At 46.3% G+C, this 16,002-nt stretch overlaps 2 protein-coding genes across 2 annotated transcripts; one reads left to right on the forward strand and one right to left on the reverse strand.

Annotated features, from left to right (window-relative positions):
* Positions 1-7,689: 7,689 nt before the first annotated feature.
* On the forward strand, positions 7,690-8,307 carry PtA15_5A354 (uncharacterized protein; the record flags this gene model as incomplete). The annotated part of the gene is made up of 3 exons (XM_053169106.1): positions 7,690-7,779; positions 7,860-7,939; positions 8,046-8,307. The coding sequence occupies 3 exons, from the start codon at positions 7,690-7,692 to the stop codon at positions 8,305-8,307; spliced, it is 432 nt and encodes a 143-aa protein (XP_053020336.1).
* A 3,007-nt stretch (positions 8,308-11,314) lies between these two features.
* PtA15_5A355 (uncharacterized protein) lies at positions 11,315-15,582 on the reverse strand (the record flags this gene model as incomplete). Its single annotated transcript, XM_053169107.1, has 11 exons — positions 11,315-11,377; positions 11,507-11,826; positions 11,916-12,044; positions 12,142-12,395; positions 12,477-12,945; positions 13,033-13,129; positions 13,213-13,377; positions 13,458-14,391; positions 14,466-15,019; positions 15,105-15,437; positions 15,526-15,582. 11 exons carry the CDS (start codon positions 15,580-15,582, stop codon positions 11,315-11,317), a joined length of 3,375 nt encoding a protein of 1,124 aa, XP_053020337.1.
* Between the last annotated feature and the right edge of the window lie 420 nt (positions 15,583-16,002).

Below are 16,002 nucleotides of genomic sequence, written 5' to 3' on the forward strand. Positions count from 1 at the left end.
ATGAATCCTTGCAGCATATTTCTTCCATGCAGATTCCCTATATTAAACTGGAAAGAAAGTGGTTTGCCATCAACTTTCTATTCTTCAAGTATCAATCAGTGTCAGAGCAAGGAAAACCTGTGTAACATGCAATTTTCCTCCCATAAATATGAAATGTGAAAATACTGGAGTCAATTTCACCTACCATTTTTTACAAGGGATGAACCAGAAAACAATGTTGAATTGTGAATTTTGAAGAGTTGTCAATTTGGGAATATACACCTTGCCTAATACATGACTACACACTGTACAATTTTTGTAAAGTGAAATACAAATCAAAATGACGACATGGGACAAATTTGAGGCAACATCAAAATTCTTCCGTAGTCAAGCCCAACTGCTCCTCCTTGCAATCTTCAATTGGGAGAAAGCATACCGCCAGATCCCAACAACCAAGGATCAATGGTGCTACCTCATGGTCAAGGATTTCAACGGTGGAATCCTAATTGACACATGAATTGCCTTTGGCGGGGTAGCGGGATGCAGATTTTTTGGCAGACCGGCAGACGCGTGGAAGGAGCTCATGCAGAAAGAGTGTGACCTCATCAACATTTTCCAATGGTTCAATGACAATTTATTCATCAAGACCGCCCAATCAATGGTGGAAATGGATCATATAGTTGCACAATCAGAGCAGCTAGGTGTCAAAACAAACACAAGAAGATTCTCCCCCTTCAAAGAGGAGCAGAAGTACATTGGCTTTTTCTGGAATGCCACAAATAAGACCGTCTGGCTCCCAGACAATAAGAAGTATCAGAGGGTACAACAAAGGAAAGCGTTCCTCATCCCCAAAACCAAGTTCACCTTCACACAGGTCAAACAGCTGGCAGGTTGACTAAATCATGTCTCATACATCCTCCCACAGTTACAATGCTATCTCAAAAGCCTGTACCAATGGATGAATGGTTGGATCCACCAGAGGATGGACCGCACGCTCCCGGAACTTGGAAGACACCAAAGTTGACCTCAATTACTGGCTATTGACGCTCCTCCAATATAAGGAGACCAGGATGATCCAAAACCCTGACCCAATCAAAATTGGGTGGGTGGGCAACACCTCCACCAACTTTGGAATCAGAATCCTTGTTGGTAAGAGGTGGGCCCAATTTCAACTGGCCCAAGGCTGGGACAAATGACCAAAACCAAAAAGGGACATAGCATGGCTGGAGACGGTTGCAATTTGCCTCGGCCTCCTCCTCCTCAAAGAACTAGGAATCCGGCTGGGGAAAACACTGATAGTATGGACAGACAACACCACCACCAAGAAAGTGATCTGACAGCGGAAATCCAAACACCCAGCTGTCAACAAGGAATGAAAGATCATCCAAAAGATGCTGGTTGACATGGAGATAGATATGTTTTCCCAACACGTCACATCAGAGGAAAACCGGGCTGACGCTCTGTCACATGGAGACAGATCCAGACACAGAAAACAGTTGCAGGTGGCAGTGGTAGTTCCGTGGGACCTGGAGCCAAGACTGTTTCAAGTGTAGATTTCATCCCGGGCTTGCCCGCATGTTTCATCCTATCCATATTTTTCCCTCTTGTTGCTCCCCCATCATCCATGCAATAAAATCCCCCTCTTTCCGTGCCACACTCTCAAAAAGATAACTATCAGAGAGCAAGCCCACCTCCAAGCATGTCATCCGCGGGGAAGCTAGCGGGTCTGACAACCCTTTCCAGAAGAGGATCTCCCTCCAGAGAACTCACAACTCAAGGAAAACATTTCCTCCTTGGCTATCAGTGGAACACCCTGGCATGCTACAACTCCACAATCAAGAAGTATCTCAAATTCACTGAGAGTACCAACTGGATCCCATTCCAGCTCCCTCTGTTAGCCAAAGATATATACAGCTTCTGCTGGCAGGCTGGCAGGACCTTTGACTGCCAAGCCACCCACAAGCTATCTTCTGTTACCTTAACAAAGTACCTGGCAGGGATCCAGATGTGAAACACAATGCACAACACACCTTAGAGCATCTCCAACGGTCCGGGGGGCAGTTGGCCTGCGTTCCCCGGCCCGCGAGCACATGTCACAGCAGTCGCAGCTCAGCTCCAATTATGGACTGGCAGTTCAAGCCGCAATCTGACAGACAGATCACTCCTCCAGCACCACCCACCACCCTTGTTCCGGTCATCAATAGGAGTATGGCATACTCCCCTCAATGACCGGAACGTTCTGGTCATCGTGAGGCATGTACATCGATGACCAGAACATTCTGGTCATTGGGACGCAGTATCTCGATGACCGGAGCAAACGAAGGAAAAACTCCTCTCAATAACCCAAGCGGACCAGTTATTGAGAGGGGTCATCTTATATTATACTCCTCTTCAATGACCGGAGAGAACCGTCCAGTCATTGAGCGGAGTTGTTTACTCCTCTCAATGACTGGAGAGGAAGGACCACACAGGTATATTGATGACCGGAGCAAACCCGGTCATCAAGAGGAGGAAACACTCCTCTCAATTACCCAAGCGGCCCAGTCATCAAGGGGAGTTATCTTAAATTGTACTCTTCTCGATGACAGGAACGGGCCCGGTCATTGAGGATGTACAAGTGTTTACTCCTCTCAATGAACGGAGAGAACCGGTCATTGAGGTGATTGTTTACCCCTCTTGATTACTGGCTGAGAGAACCAGTAATCAAGAGGAGTACATATTTGCTCCGCTCAGTGACCGGAACAGACCCGGTTATCGAGAGGAGTCTTGACGTTGATCCAATGCAGACATTTTTTTTCTGTCTTGGGGAGCTTCAAGTAGGAGTTGGGGTGTGCTGTGGACCATCTTTGCTGATGAAGTCGAGTGGATGAAGGTGTGTGGTCAATTGCGGCTGGGAGGCGACCCGCAGAAGTCAGCAGGTGATCGCGGGTTTGACTGCCCCCGGCAGTGTTCCCAGGGTCATTCTGCGGGTCCGTTAGCGCGCAAGAAAGGAACCCGGGCAGCCAAAGTTTGCCCCCGAACGCCCAGTTGCGGCTCCGTTAGAGATGCTCTTACCGGCACAAGACAAAGAACAAGGTCACCACTCTTTTAAGGTCCTCTGCTTACATGAACACAGACCAGTCCTCAAGGCCCAAGAAAAGTGCAGTCCTCATCCAACAATTGGTGATGCTCACCTCTGCTTGGATAAAGGGGACCAAGTTCCAAAAGGCACTCCTAGAATTATGCCTTGTGGCGTTAATGGGTCTGGCCCGTCTTGGAGAGCTTACCTACAACAACAGATTGGGACCCCTCCGCCAGTCAGTGTCTGTCCTAGTAAGCAATGTTCAGATCAAGGAGGTTGGCGTCAAGAGGAGAGCAACCATAGCCATTTGCAGAGCCAAAAAAGCCGGCCCTGGCGTAACCCAAGAACTCCACCTCTCATCAGTGAAACTTATGATCTGCCCAATCCTGGCACTCAAAAGACATATCTGGAATGCTGCCAGCCAAGACACCTCGTTGTTTGGGTACTGGGAGGCGGGATCAAGAGTCCACATCACTGTGTCTACCACATGCCAAGCCTTGACTCAATTCTGGAACAACGACGGCTGCACCAGTATCTCCAGACACTCCTTCAGGGTGGGAGGAACTTCTTTCTTCAGTACGTAAGGAGGACCTTTGCTGGCTTGGATGGTGGGAATCGGACTGCTTCAAACTGTACATCAGAAAATACACCAACAAAGAAAGCTCTGACACCAGCAGTTTTCTCAAAGAGCTCCAGAAGTGCTGATCAGCTAGCCCCCTCCATTCCTCCTGGGAGTAATGCAGCTGTATCCCCCCCTTTTTTTCTTTCCCACCTGTTTGGGCAGGAGCAGAATCTGCTTAGGCACATGGCTCTGAGCTCTCCCAAGCCAGAGTGATGGGTCTAGTGCCTTTGCCCTCACACCCTCCGGGTACTTTCTGCTCTGGGAGGATCTGGTCCACTGCCTTCTCATCCCTCAGGAACTTCTCCCTGTCAAGTCCCCCCTCCCGGGGGACTTCAACAAAGAGAAGCACCACAAGAGCGCAGCACAAAGGATTGGGGACTAATCCTCCCCCGACCCACACACAAGAGTCTGGGGAAGTCACTTACTGACTTCCAGGACTCTCACCAGTGAGCAGACGGCTGTGCCAGCACATCTACACCACGGGTTCATTTTTTGAGATGCAGTGTGCTGGCTCAACTGTGGAGTCTGAAAAAGGGTGGACTTGAGTCTGCTTGACCTGTCTGCCCTTTATCTGACAGTGGAGGTTGGTCAAGGGCAGCAATGAGTCATGTGTACGTTGGTCTGACCCATCTGACCCAAGTGTAATGCCAACCCTGCTGACCATTACATTGGCATTGCACTTGGGTTGACCGGGGTAATCCAACTTACCCAACCAACATGAGGTGGCCTCAGTAGGCAGGCCAACAACCTCATCTGGTTGGGCCAGCCTGAGGGACTTGTTGGCTTGACCAGTTGGTCAAGTGCAAGTCCACCACGACTTGCCAGCCGGCCAGGGCTTACCCAGCTGAGGAAGCCAACGTCAAGCCAACCAAAAAAAAAAATCAAATAGGTTCTCTGTGCCTGTTTCCATGTAAGGAAAAAGGCTAAATAGGAGAGAAATCACAAAAAAAATAAAAACAAAAGTGAGGTCTTGAGAAGAATGAGAGTGTCTGCTTTGCTCATAATACTCAGTAAACCCTGGATTCAAGAGATATAATGCATATCACTGTGTTCTACTTTTAAAAAGTCTGCCATGGTCTAGTGGTCATCATTGATGTCTGGACTCAAGTGCTGATCAAGATGAGCTGGTCATCATGGGTTCAAGCCCCAGGGAAAAAGTACTTTTTGCAAGTTGCCCTCAGGTCTCTTGACCCAATCCTGACTGCGGCACCTACGGCAGACCAACATTGGATGCAGGGCTGACAGCAGTGCACCAACGTCAAACCGGTGTGGGGAGTTTGCTTGACCGTGGGCTGACAGAGTGGTTTGACACCAACCCTACGCTGGCAGTCAAGCCAACTGCGGGTGCCATCTTTTCCCGCCCAAATATCTGACGGGACGCGGAAGGGTTGGCCCAACCCCAATTTTTGTGTTGAGACACAGTCAACTACACTCTGTGGTGTAGACTAAGAGAGAGCGTTGTAAAGCTCAAAAGTGTTTCTGAGAACCTTTTGCTGAGTGCAGAAAGGGATGTATGAGGAAACCTCTGCCTTTCCTGGTTCACTAGACACTAAAACAAGCCCACCAATCTCAGATTGGCAGGTTTAATTTAGTGATATTAGAGTGTTATCAAAAAGATAACTGTTGTTATAAAGTGGGTGCAATGAAGTTGCTAAAATGTGTTATGAGTGAGGAGTCTGGACTTCAACCAGGTGATAGTTGGTCAAAGAGGACCCCTCAGAGGTTTGTGTTATGTAATGTGAGTGTTGTGTAGATTTGTTATTTTGTGTGTAAGTGTTTTGTAATGTGTGTAAAACCAAAATATAGGGTGACTGATATATTGTGGAGTGAGCAGTTGTGTACTTTGTTATAGGGGAAACTGAGTGCAGGTAGTCTGCTGGGGGGCAAAGTTACAACAGGGGAGGAGAGCCTCCTTTTATAGACAACAGTGAGGGATTTTAGCTCCAGAGGAGCTCCACATGAGAGATTTTAGCTAGGTACATGAGGGTTTTTGGCTAGTACACATGCTGAATGGGTGAATGTGATTGGTCAGGACAGTACAGGTGATTATGGGTTATGACATGCAGGCTGAATCAGGAGGTGTGATTGGTCAGGACAGAATGTTAGTGTAGTCATGCTGTAACCAGGTCACCTGCTGTCATTATGCAACAAAAATCCACTAGCGCATGCAGCTAGTGCATGCAGCTATCACATGCATTTAGCACCTGCATGTGTACACTGTATGTATGTAAGTAATGATGCAGCTATGTGTAAATATGTATGTAGCTATTTATGTAACCGGGTATGTAACTAAGTGTTGTAAATGTGGATTGTGTAACTGTTTGGGGTTGTAAGGGGTATTGTGAGTGTATAAGAGTATGTAACTTCTGAGTGTTCTGTAAGGCAAGACTAGGGGTGAATTTGTCCCTAGAGACTGAATTTTGAGGAATATTAAGTGATTGATAAGAGGAAAAGGGAGATTAAGAGTAAAACTAATAGAAATAAGAAAGAAAAGCAGAAAATTTTGATTTTGGTATATGGGATACCATAAAGCATACCACAGTGTTAGCGTCAACCAAGGCGCAGCAGTGCGTTGAGCCACACGCAACCGGCAAGGGACCACATGCCGGAAACCCCCTGCCAGACCTCCCTGCGGCATGTAGGTAGGAATGGAGGGTCCGGTTAGGACAGACAACAGATTCTAGCCACTTTGGTGGTTGATCTTACTTGCACTGCAACTGCTGCTGGGGGCCCAAGCGTTTGTACAACAAACAGATTGGTTTGACTGCATCAAATTTGGTCTACATGGATTGAAAGGCCAAGGTGAGCATGATAAGTTGTATGAGAATTTGGGTTGAACTTGTGAAGTCCCTCTTCTGCGGGGGGGCAGGCAGCCCACAGAGGAGAATGGTGTGGACCTCCTCATCCAATTTTCAAAGGAAAATATTGAAAATTGGACCAGCAGGAATTTTTGCAAGATCACAAAAATCTGAAAATCTGACTCTTCAAGATTGAACTGAAGTTGATTCTTGGCTTCTCAATCAGCATTCCTCCTTCATAAAAGTCCTCCAAAATTTTTCTATTCATTGTCTTTACCAAAAAGCTTGGACCTTTTCCGCCTTGACTTGGTATTTGTTTAAGACATACTGTCTTTTTTTTGCTGGGTTTTATCCTGACATCTGTCAGACAAGGCCAAAGCCAAAAATCACCCCCAGAGCCACCATTCTCCAGTACATGATCTCGGAGTACAGCTAGTGAGAATCTGAGTTCATATTTGGAACCAGGGCAACTTGTAGACCCTATAGCCCACCCATAACAATTATCACCCACTCCCCTCTGCCCCAACGGATGGGCCAACCAACAACCCAGCCGCTTTCTGATCTGAGAGGGAGCATGGCAGCTGTGGGATGTCCAAGGCAGAAACTGATTTCAAATAGCTAGAGGACTAGTGATATATCCATACAAAAAGCGGACAGAGGTCCAAGCTTTTTGTTAAAGACAATACCATCCTGGGATGACAGTCTTGTCCTCTATTGATTACATAAGGAATGGTTTGTTTTAAAGAAAAAAAAAAAAGTCATGTTGGACTAAAATTGGCTTGTAAAAAATCCTACACATACAATTTTTGAAAAATTCAAAATCCTTCTTGATGGGGATGAAGACCCCCATCTTGGGCACACCCTGCCCAACACTATTATCCACTGGGTGGTTGTGTGTATTTTACATGATTTTTACAAACAAAAAGGACCTCAGAAGCCCAACCGTGAGACGCGAGCATGCGCGTTTTAGACACAAGGCTCTCCCGCACTTCGTGCGGTCGACGGAGAGGCTGTACAAGCTCGCATTTGGGTGAGTGCATACCTTTCCTGCTCTGCAGTTGAGACAGGCCTTGTTCCGGTGCTTGCGGTTGGTGGTCATGCTGGTCCGCGGAGAAGGCCGACTCGCGAGCAGAGGCCGGCCCGGTGGTCGGGTTCAGGTGCGGGGGATTAGCAGTTTACAGTGTCCTCAGGCGAGGGCCGAGCATTCTTGGAAAACTTTCGGTATTGCAATGGCCAGCAACACGAATAACCCGACTGACAGTAACGGCCTCCAAAAAGACAAGCAGGCCAATCAAGTGCGGTTCGAGGAAGACTTGGAAGTTGAGTATCCTCTCCTTTCGAGTTCAAACAGGGACAGCACAATCAGAAACTGATGACAATGCTGCGCGCTGCTTTGTAGTTTGTGCAATCCCTCGCCAACCCCCATTTCGTCCAAGAGTTAACATTAAATGGGGCCCTTCGCTCTGAGACAATGATCAAGTGAGTCCCCCATCTCCACCATTCACTTTTTAATCTGCCGACAAGTATACTCCTCAAAAATTTTATCCTGTGGTTATCACATTGACCTGTGTATGACCTTGAGAAGTTATTTGGAATATCTCAAATACTTCCATCAGCCGGATTATGCCAGATTCGTCCGATACCCAAACGCATTGAAGATTCTTGATCTCCTCAACAGCTCGGAGCAGTTCCGAACGATGATCGAAACCCAGGAACATGCCCAACTGTTGACTGACAAGTTTATCCAAAACTGGATCTCACTCAGCGGCCGCTTGAATAAGATCGGTCCTGCGGTTGTCAAAGAAGTGACTGGGGAGACCCCAGGAGAACATTTTCCTCAGCTCTAAATTATTAGCCTCTGATTGATCCTTTTTCTCCCACTTTCTTCGCCTTTTTGACATTGGAGGACTTCCCTTCGATTTACACAGCTGTGCAAAGTCAGATCTGACACATGTAAAGTCAGATCTGACTCACCTTGTAATTTTTAGCTTTAGAAGCTTTTCCGCAGGCTTGAGATGCCAGAATACCTGCCAGATTTACAACCCCAGGTATTCCAGCAACTCGGGCCTCATCCCTCATTGTTAAACCGGTCATCGAGAGTACACAGCCCTCTCGATGACCGGTATAGACCGGTCATCGAGAGGACACAGCCCACTCGATGACCGGCCTGTACCTTGAGAGGACACATCCCTCTCGATGGCCGGTACAGACCGGTCATCGAGAGTACAGACCCCTCTCGATCGCCGGTACGGACCGGTCATTGAGAGGGTACAGTGTCCTCTCGATGCCCGGTACAGATGTGTCCTCTGTACCAGTCATCGAGAGGACACATGCCTCTCGATGACCGGTGGGTAGGACATCAAGAGGACACAACGCGGGTCATCGAGAGGACTCAAGCCTCTCGATGGCCGGTACAGATGTACCCCCTCGATGACCGGCACAGATCTGCCAGAGGGTGGTGCCCTCTCTCTCGATGGCCGGTCTGTACCGGCCATCGAGAGGGATGTGTCCTCTCGAGGTACAGGCCGATCATCGAGTGGGCTATGTCCTCGCGATGACCGGTCTATACCGGCCATCGAGAGGGTGTACTCTCGATGGCCGGTCTCGACCGGGCATCTAGAGGGTTGCGTCGACCCTCTCGATGACCGGTCTGTACCAGCCATCGAGAGGGATGTTCTGGTTTGATCTAGCCGCTGAAAAGTGCGTGTAAAACCAGGGTGTAAAAATCTGGCTTTACAAGTGCCAAATCTAACTTTACACGGCCGTGTAAATCGAAGGGAAGTCCTCCATTGAACAAACCCAACAGGTTCATGCAATATTAAGGCACTCAGTCCAAGTCCCAACGAGAACTCTGCGTACTCATAGATCGAGGTGTGGCATAGTTTACACGGTGACTGCAATAATGAGTTGAATATACTTTTGCTAGCAGTCAATGTATTTCTGAATAGGACAATCGCAATAAGGAAAAGAAATGAGGTAACAAGCGCAAGCTATGGATGACGAGGAGCACTAGATTACATTTGTGTTGTGTGTGATTAATTCAAGTACAAAGTTGATAAGATGAGGCTGCAGCACCATTTCATGTGGCCTGCTGTCGTTACGAGTCTTGCAGCTGACCTGCACAAGGAACAAAGATCAAGTTGTTGGTTAGCAGATCGTCGATCGTCAAGGAACTGTAAGAAAGGGGGTCGTTTGCGAATGGTAATGGTCAGGGACTACGCTATAGCGTATATATATTAATTGAGCGAGCCCAGGGATGTTTTCAGCGAGTGAACGCTTGACTGGTGCCAGTATATCATTCATCATTCCGATTCCAATTCGAACGAGAGGAGGGAAGAAGAGTGAGTTGAAACACTGACCTGCTACGTACTACTTCTTTCGACGGCGTCGTTGTGGGCTATCTGCGCCACCAACCTCTGACCGTGCTTTTTATAGGTGTGGAATACATCGGTAAGCTTGTGGGTACGTTTCTGCGCAAACGCAGCATCGCAGCAAACCTTCCGAAACGACCGCTCTGCCGCGCAGGTCATGATGCTCCGGGAAAAGAAATGCCATATCAGCCAAATTATTGAAAAATCGTTCTGGCGGGCCACCCAAAGTTAAACCCTCATCGTCAAAATAACAAAGCAGGAATGGTCTCATACTGGGCCCAGGATGATCTTCCTGAGGTCCTCAGTCTCAGATAGAATAGAGGACTTCCCTTCGCCCAAATGGCTAGATTTAGCAGGAGGCGCTAAACCTTGTTTGCTGGTGAAAACTGTTAGAATGCGGGGTGGACAAACTCACACAATAGTCCTTGAGCACAAGTTCCTCAAGGAGGGCCGCTACAAATCTGATATGCTTCTGCTTCCATGTCACATTTTTCCCAACACAATGGAGGACTTCCCATTGGCTCTTACTGGCTGGTGAAAATTGATTGATGTGGAGTTTTCACCAGCAAACAAGTTTTAGCGGCCTCCTCTAAATCAAGCCTTTTGGGTGACGGGAAGTCCCACATTGGGCCTTGACCAGCAAATTTTTAATTACAATCAACTGCATTTGACATCATTTTTTGCCAAAAGTCCAATTCCCATGGCCATTTTAAGGCATTATAAGCTTCCTATTTTATCAATCAGCAACATCATTTCTAGTGGGGGACATAAAACACCCAACCGGGCTAATTGATAGATGTTGATGATTGCTTGTCTTTTAGAGAATTGGCCTATTCTATTGTGGGGCTCCACTTCTGTTTTTGAGATTACTAATATTTAAGCTAAGAGGAGCATGTGAGTGTTGAGTGTTTCACAAAGTAAAATCACTGATTCAAGCTCTAATATGTATGGATGAAAAAAAACTTAGGTTGGGTATCTTGGCTAAACTGTTACTTTTCTAGCCAAATTTGGGTGGTCAAATGAAGCCTGAGGTGCATCCAGATCAATGCTGACCTGGATTGTACACAAACAATAAAATTGTTGACCAGGGTTTCGTTGAGACTTGGATTATGATTTTGAGGGTCTCTTGCGACCTCAGGATATTTTTTTATTCTTGGAGCAAAGCAGTTCTACATACTAGACACCACAACAAGTAGGACAGTCCAGTCACTAGACCGTCAGTTGATCTATCTCTCTTCCTAATGAAATAATAATAATCACTTTACATGCATTCCTTTCAGTCTACTCAATCGGAAAATGTGCGGATTAGAATCATTGTAAAGTTTGCCATGTGTATCAAGAAAATATATAGGAAACATCAAGATTTAGATGTAAATGCGTGTGGAAGGGGATTGTTCAATCTAATGTCCAGGGCTTTCGCCGTTGGTAGAGATAATGATTGAAATGCGTTTGTCGAAGAAAAGAAAAACTATATTCAAGATCCTTATCGCTTCATAGTTCTCTGTTTTTCTGCATGTTGAACAATTTTCTTCTCAACAAACATTCCCTACAGAAAGATATTCCATTGTTAGTGTTTGAAAAATAGGTGATATGAGGCAAAGACTCTTTGATGTTTTTCTTTGACTTATTGAAAATATGACATCAAAGTGATGAAAGAAAGAAAAAGGTAATTTACTTTACGCTTTCTAACTTGATCCATATACTTTCTGGCTAAGTTTTCTTTATCAGCAATCGAGCCAAAGTCTTCTAATTCTTCCTCAGTTTTAGGGATCCAGAATGGATCCTGATCAAACAAGATTTCAAATCCGTCAAAGATCAGTTGAGGTAGAGCGATCCCCGATGTTTTCTTCATCAATTCATCATTGAAACCGAAGGATTCGATGATCGGCAATTTCGCCCCAATCGTATAGAACGTCGTCCCATCTTTGATCTCTTCGGATTTGATGATCCCTTTTCTTCGGGCGATTACTCCATACACTTTTCCTAACACTTCGGCTAGAAATCATCATCATCATCAAGCAATTCAATATTGGCGGTGATCTGATTGACTAGGAGCGCAACTATTTTCGCTCAGTTTTACTTACTGGTTGCTTGAATCTCACAAGTATACATTGCCAACATTAATCGAGGGGACCAATCAAGGAAGGCACTTCTGAAAGCTTCCTGTGCCGATGAAATCAATTCTCCCGTAAGTTGCGACCATTTCGAGCGAACTGCATGTCCCAGGCCACGATGACAAAGATAATCATCCAAATCAGTATGTAGCAAGACCCAAAGATCGAGCATGCAAGATAGCTGAGGATAACTGACTGGTTTCCACCGATGCCGGTAGATCATTACTATCAATGTCTAATGCCTCGATTGAGAAACACATTCCTGACATCGGCTCAGCGCATAAAGGTCCTTTGAAGGTAGCCAGTTGGAAGGCGGTTTCGATGGAATCATCAAAGTCCCTGATCGATATCAACTGGGTTGAATCACTCTCGATTGTGTGATCTGACTTGGACCCTTCCTCCAGGTCTTTTACCACCGGCCGAGAATTGGATTTGTCAGGCTTTCTTAACCTGCACAAAGGAATGACATGGTGGTTGCCCGAAATTCAGTTTGAAGCTTCCAGGATTTTCAGAATCCTTGAATTAACTCACGATCGTATTGATCCGGGAAGTTTGTCTAATAGCAGATTTGGGCCACTCCTTTTGGGCCCAAAGGCCCAAATCGAATCTACCAATTTTGTGACATCGATCTCGTTTCCAGGCGCATTCGTAGAACTTTTGCAAACGTCTTCCAGACCGGCCCAAAAGGCAGAATCATAATCATTCGAAGCTTGTCCAATATCGGCGTTCTGCTCATCCTGAGCCTCGTTCATCAAAGCTTCTGAATCCTTGTTGTTTGAGGAAAGTTCAGCACCCGCCGAGTCGGACATACTGGTCATTGGATTAAGCTTGCGCTCCTGACGCAAGGAAATCTTTCTCATCATGTCGGGATGCTTGGCTAAATAATTCGTGATCGTTTCAGGCAAGGGGATAGCGCGAACAGTAAACGAAATCAAGCCGCCCAATACAGAGCCACTGATCGTGCCTCGAGGTTGGTCTTTAGTCTTAGGGGGTGGCATGTCTTAATATTGGCAAGCGGTGAAATCCACGCCTCAAAAAGATCAGTATTTTGTTTATTCTGCGATTTGATGAGACACTTAGAGCTTACCAACGCCACGAACAGCAGTCTCACGAAACGGTACGATCGGTTTGGAAGCTTGAATCCGGATTTTTGCAAACCTTTCCCTCAGATCTCTTAAGCATCGCTGATCCCCTCAAAAGAAGGAAAAAAATAGTCAGCCTTGCGTGACTCAAACTTGCCCCCACGGCTCTTAGAAAAAAGACTTACCTCTAGATGCAGTTCACCCGCGGTTAAGATAACATGCTCACCGGTGTCTTGAATCAGAGTTTCGACACAGGGATCAGACTGATTCAGCAGTTTTAATCCTTCTACTAGTTTAGGCATGTCTGAAGGTTGTTTGGGTTCGAGTGAAACACGGACGATCGGTGCGGACTGCAAGCAAAAATTTCCATTAGGACCATCCAAGAAAAATGCGATGTGTGCCCAGGATACCAGGATTTCAGAGCGCTTACCGTAAGTTGGACCCCGGCCAAGTTGATTAGCTCAGACAATTGAATATTCGCCTCATCGTCATTTCCCTTGGAAGCCGGTGGTCCACACAGCGTCGCGTTCCTCAGAACCTTACCAGCAAGACCACCGATACCAAACACGTGTCCAGCTCTGACTTCTGATGTCTCGACCAAAGACCTTCCCATGATGATGTAAAGGTTTTCGATGGTTACTGACTTGAAATGAGCAGCGCTAGCTTCTGTAGAATTTTTCGAATTGTACTTGGGTAGGACGCATGTTAATTTCTGGTTGACTTTGACTGTACCGGAGTATATTCGAGCAAATCCTATCAGAGCTTCTCCTTCTTCAGGGGGAGGTTCCTCCGCCACATTTGCCGGTTCTTCTGGCTGAGTCAATTCTCCATCAGGAGGAGGAGTAGGGCTTGTCGATGGCAATTCAGAACGTGGTTCAGGAACGGGAGCAGCCTCATCGACGATTTTTGCTGAAGCTGTGATGTCCAGGGGGACAGCGTCATGAGCAGCTTGGGTGCGAACCCGAGCAGCTCTGCCCATTTCCCTCATTTCTTCAGCGGTGAGCTGTTTCCGCTGAAACTGGGGCAATTCGCTGATTGGTACGGCAAACATCTTACTGACATAAATGACAATATGGCTGGAATCGTCTGATTTGCCTGCGTAGAGGTCGCGTTCGATGTTGCTGTGAGGGAGAGCTTGGGTCAAGTCCGGAAGGTAAGGATATAGCATTTTCGGGAGCCGTGTAGATTGAGAGGTGATCGGATCAGGAACTTTGGCAACGATCGTGCGAAAGGTGGTGTTTGATATCGGAAGCCACTGCGAACAAATCGCGAGCAACAGATTTTTGGAGTCCTTCGACCTGAGATCTTGAAGTCTAATCTTCAGACCCAGACTCTGGATAATCTTTTCAGTTTTCATAGCATCCCTGGGAAAAAAAACAAAAGTGTCAGTACCTAAGTCTCTGGCGTAAATATTCAAATATGGATGGTTGAGACTGACGGATTGAGGACGACAGAATCGTAAACCGCCCATAGGTTATCAAGTACGAACTGAACAAACATTGGTTTGAGTGTACCTTTTTGGCTGGCTTGCTTCTTGTTTAAAACCTTTTTGGACTTGGGATCGAAAAAGAAATCGCCCCATAGACACTTTTCAAGTTTGGCTTGCTCGATACCGAGTTTTTTTGACCACATGGCGGCAAAGCTAGCGATATTGAAAGACCAATTGTCGATTGCAGATGAGAAGATCACGTCGCCCTTGGTTGGATCGAAGTAGATATCCTTATCGTCGGTCTCTGTGAATTGTTTATCGGGGATTGAGCTGGATTGCAGTTCTGATTTTTCAGCCGCCTCTCTCCACCTGAGATCTTGTTCCATCCGATCGGTAAAAAAGAATGATCCCATGATTGCATTCACCTGTTCGACTAATCTAACTAGATGATAGTAGGCCTCAGTAGGTGATAACCTTAGTTCGACAATCAGACGATCAACTTTGTTAATTACGAGAATAGGTTTTAGTTGTTCGTTCCAAACCTGCCGAAGTACCGAGATGGTCTGGGAGAATCAAGTAAAAGATGAGGAATTAGGAACTGGAGGAGACTTTTTCAGCTTGATGCAAATAATTTGAACGATGTCATACTTGCGTGCAAACTCCTTCGACCACGTCAACCAAGACCAAAGCGCCATCACACAAACGACTAGCAGTTGAAACTTCGGTTGTGAAATCGACATGACCGGGTGTATCGATGAGATTGATCCTGAATTGTTCCAGTTGTTCTACGCCATCGCCATCCAACCGAAGAGTGGCATATGAAAGAGAGACGGCACTTGATTTCATCGTAATCCCACGTTCCTGTTCGTCCGGTCGCGAGTCCAAGTAACGCAGCTTGCCGGCCATCTTGGGGGTAATTATGTTATTCGCAGCCAGGAGAGAGTCTGCATAGCTGGACTTGCCATGGTCCACATGAGCTAACTGGAAGCAAAAAGAAACGTAAAATCAGCTGTTGTTATATACCTTAGGATTGGAGGTCATCACAGATAGTAGGTATGAACGAACTCACGATGCAGACGTTCCTGATCCGATGATGAGGGATGGCCGAGGCTGAAGTTGACGCCATCGTTGGTGGTTGCTCGAGAGAATAATTCCCTTCGGAGAAAACCCAAGGAACTCCCAGGGCAAAGATAAAAGTGCATTACATGTATGCATATACAAAATTATCCCATTCGAAACTGCATTCATTTCTAGAACACGAAAATGAGATGCTCTTTTTCGTTAAGATCAAATTCAAAAAGTTCATTCATGGGTCACTTGAGTCTTGGCCAACCAAAATGAAGCTGTCAAGTTTGGAGGGGTTAAACTCTCCTTCCAAGATCAACAGTGATCATAATCAGTTTGGTTACTAAATAGCTACAGCATCAAAAAACAAATTCATACCATCCCGAAACATTCATATACAGTGACTGTCTGGTAAGATCATCTCTCCAGCATATACACAGCTTTGTCATACTTGTAGAAAAAAACGTAATTCTTCTGTTTT

This window comes from Puccinia triticina, chromosome 5A (assembly GCF_026914185.1).
Source record: "Puccinia triticina chromosome 5A, complete sequence".
NCBI classification, from domain to species: Eukaryota; Fungi; Basidiomycota; class Pucciniomycetes; order Pucciniales; family Pucciniaceae; genus Puccinia; species Puccinia triticina.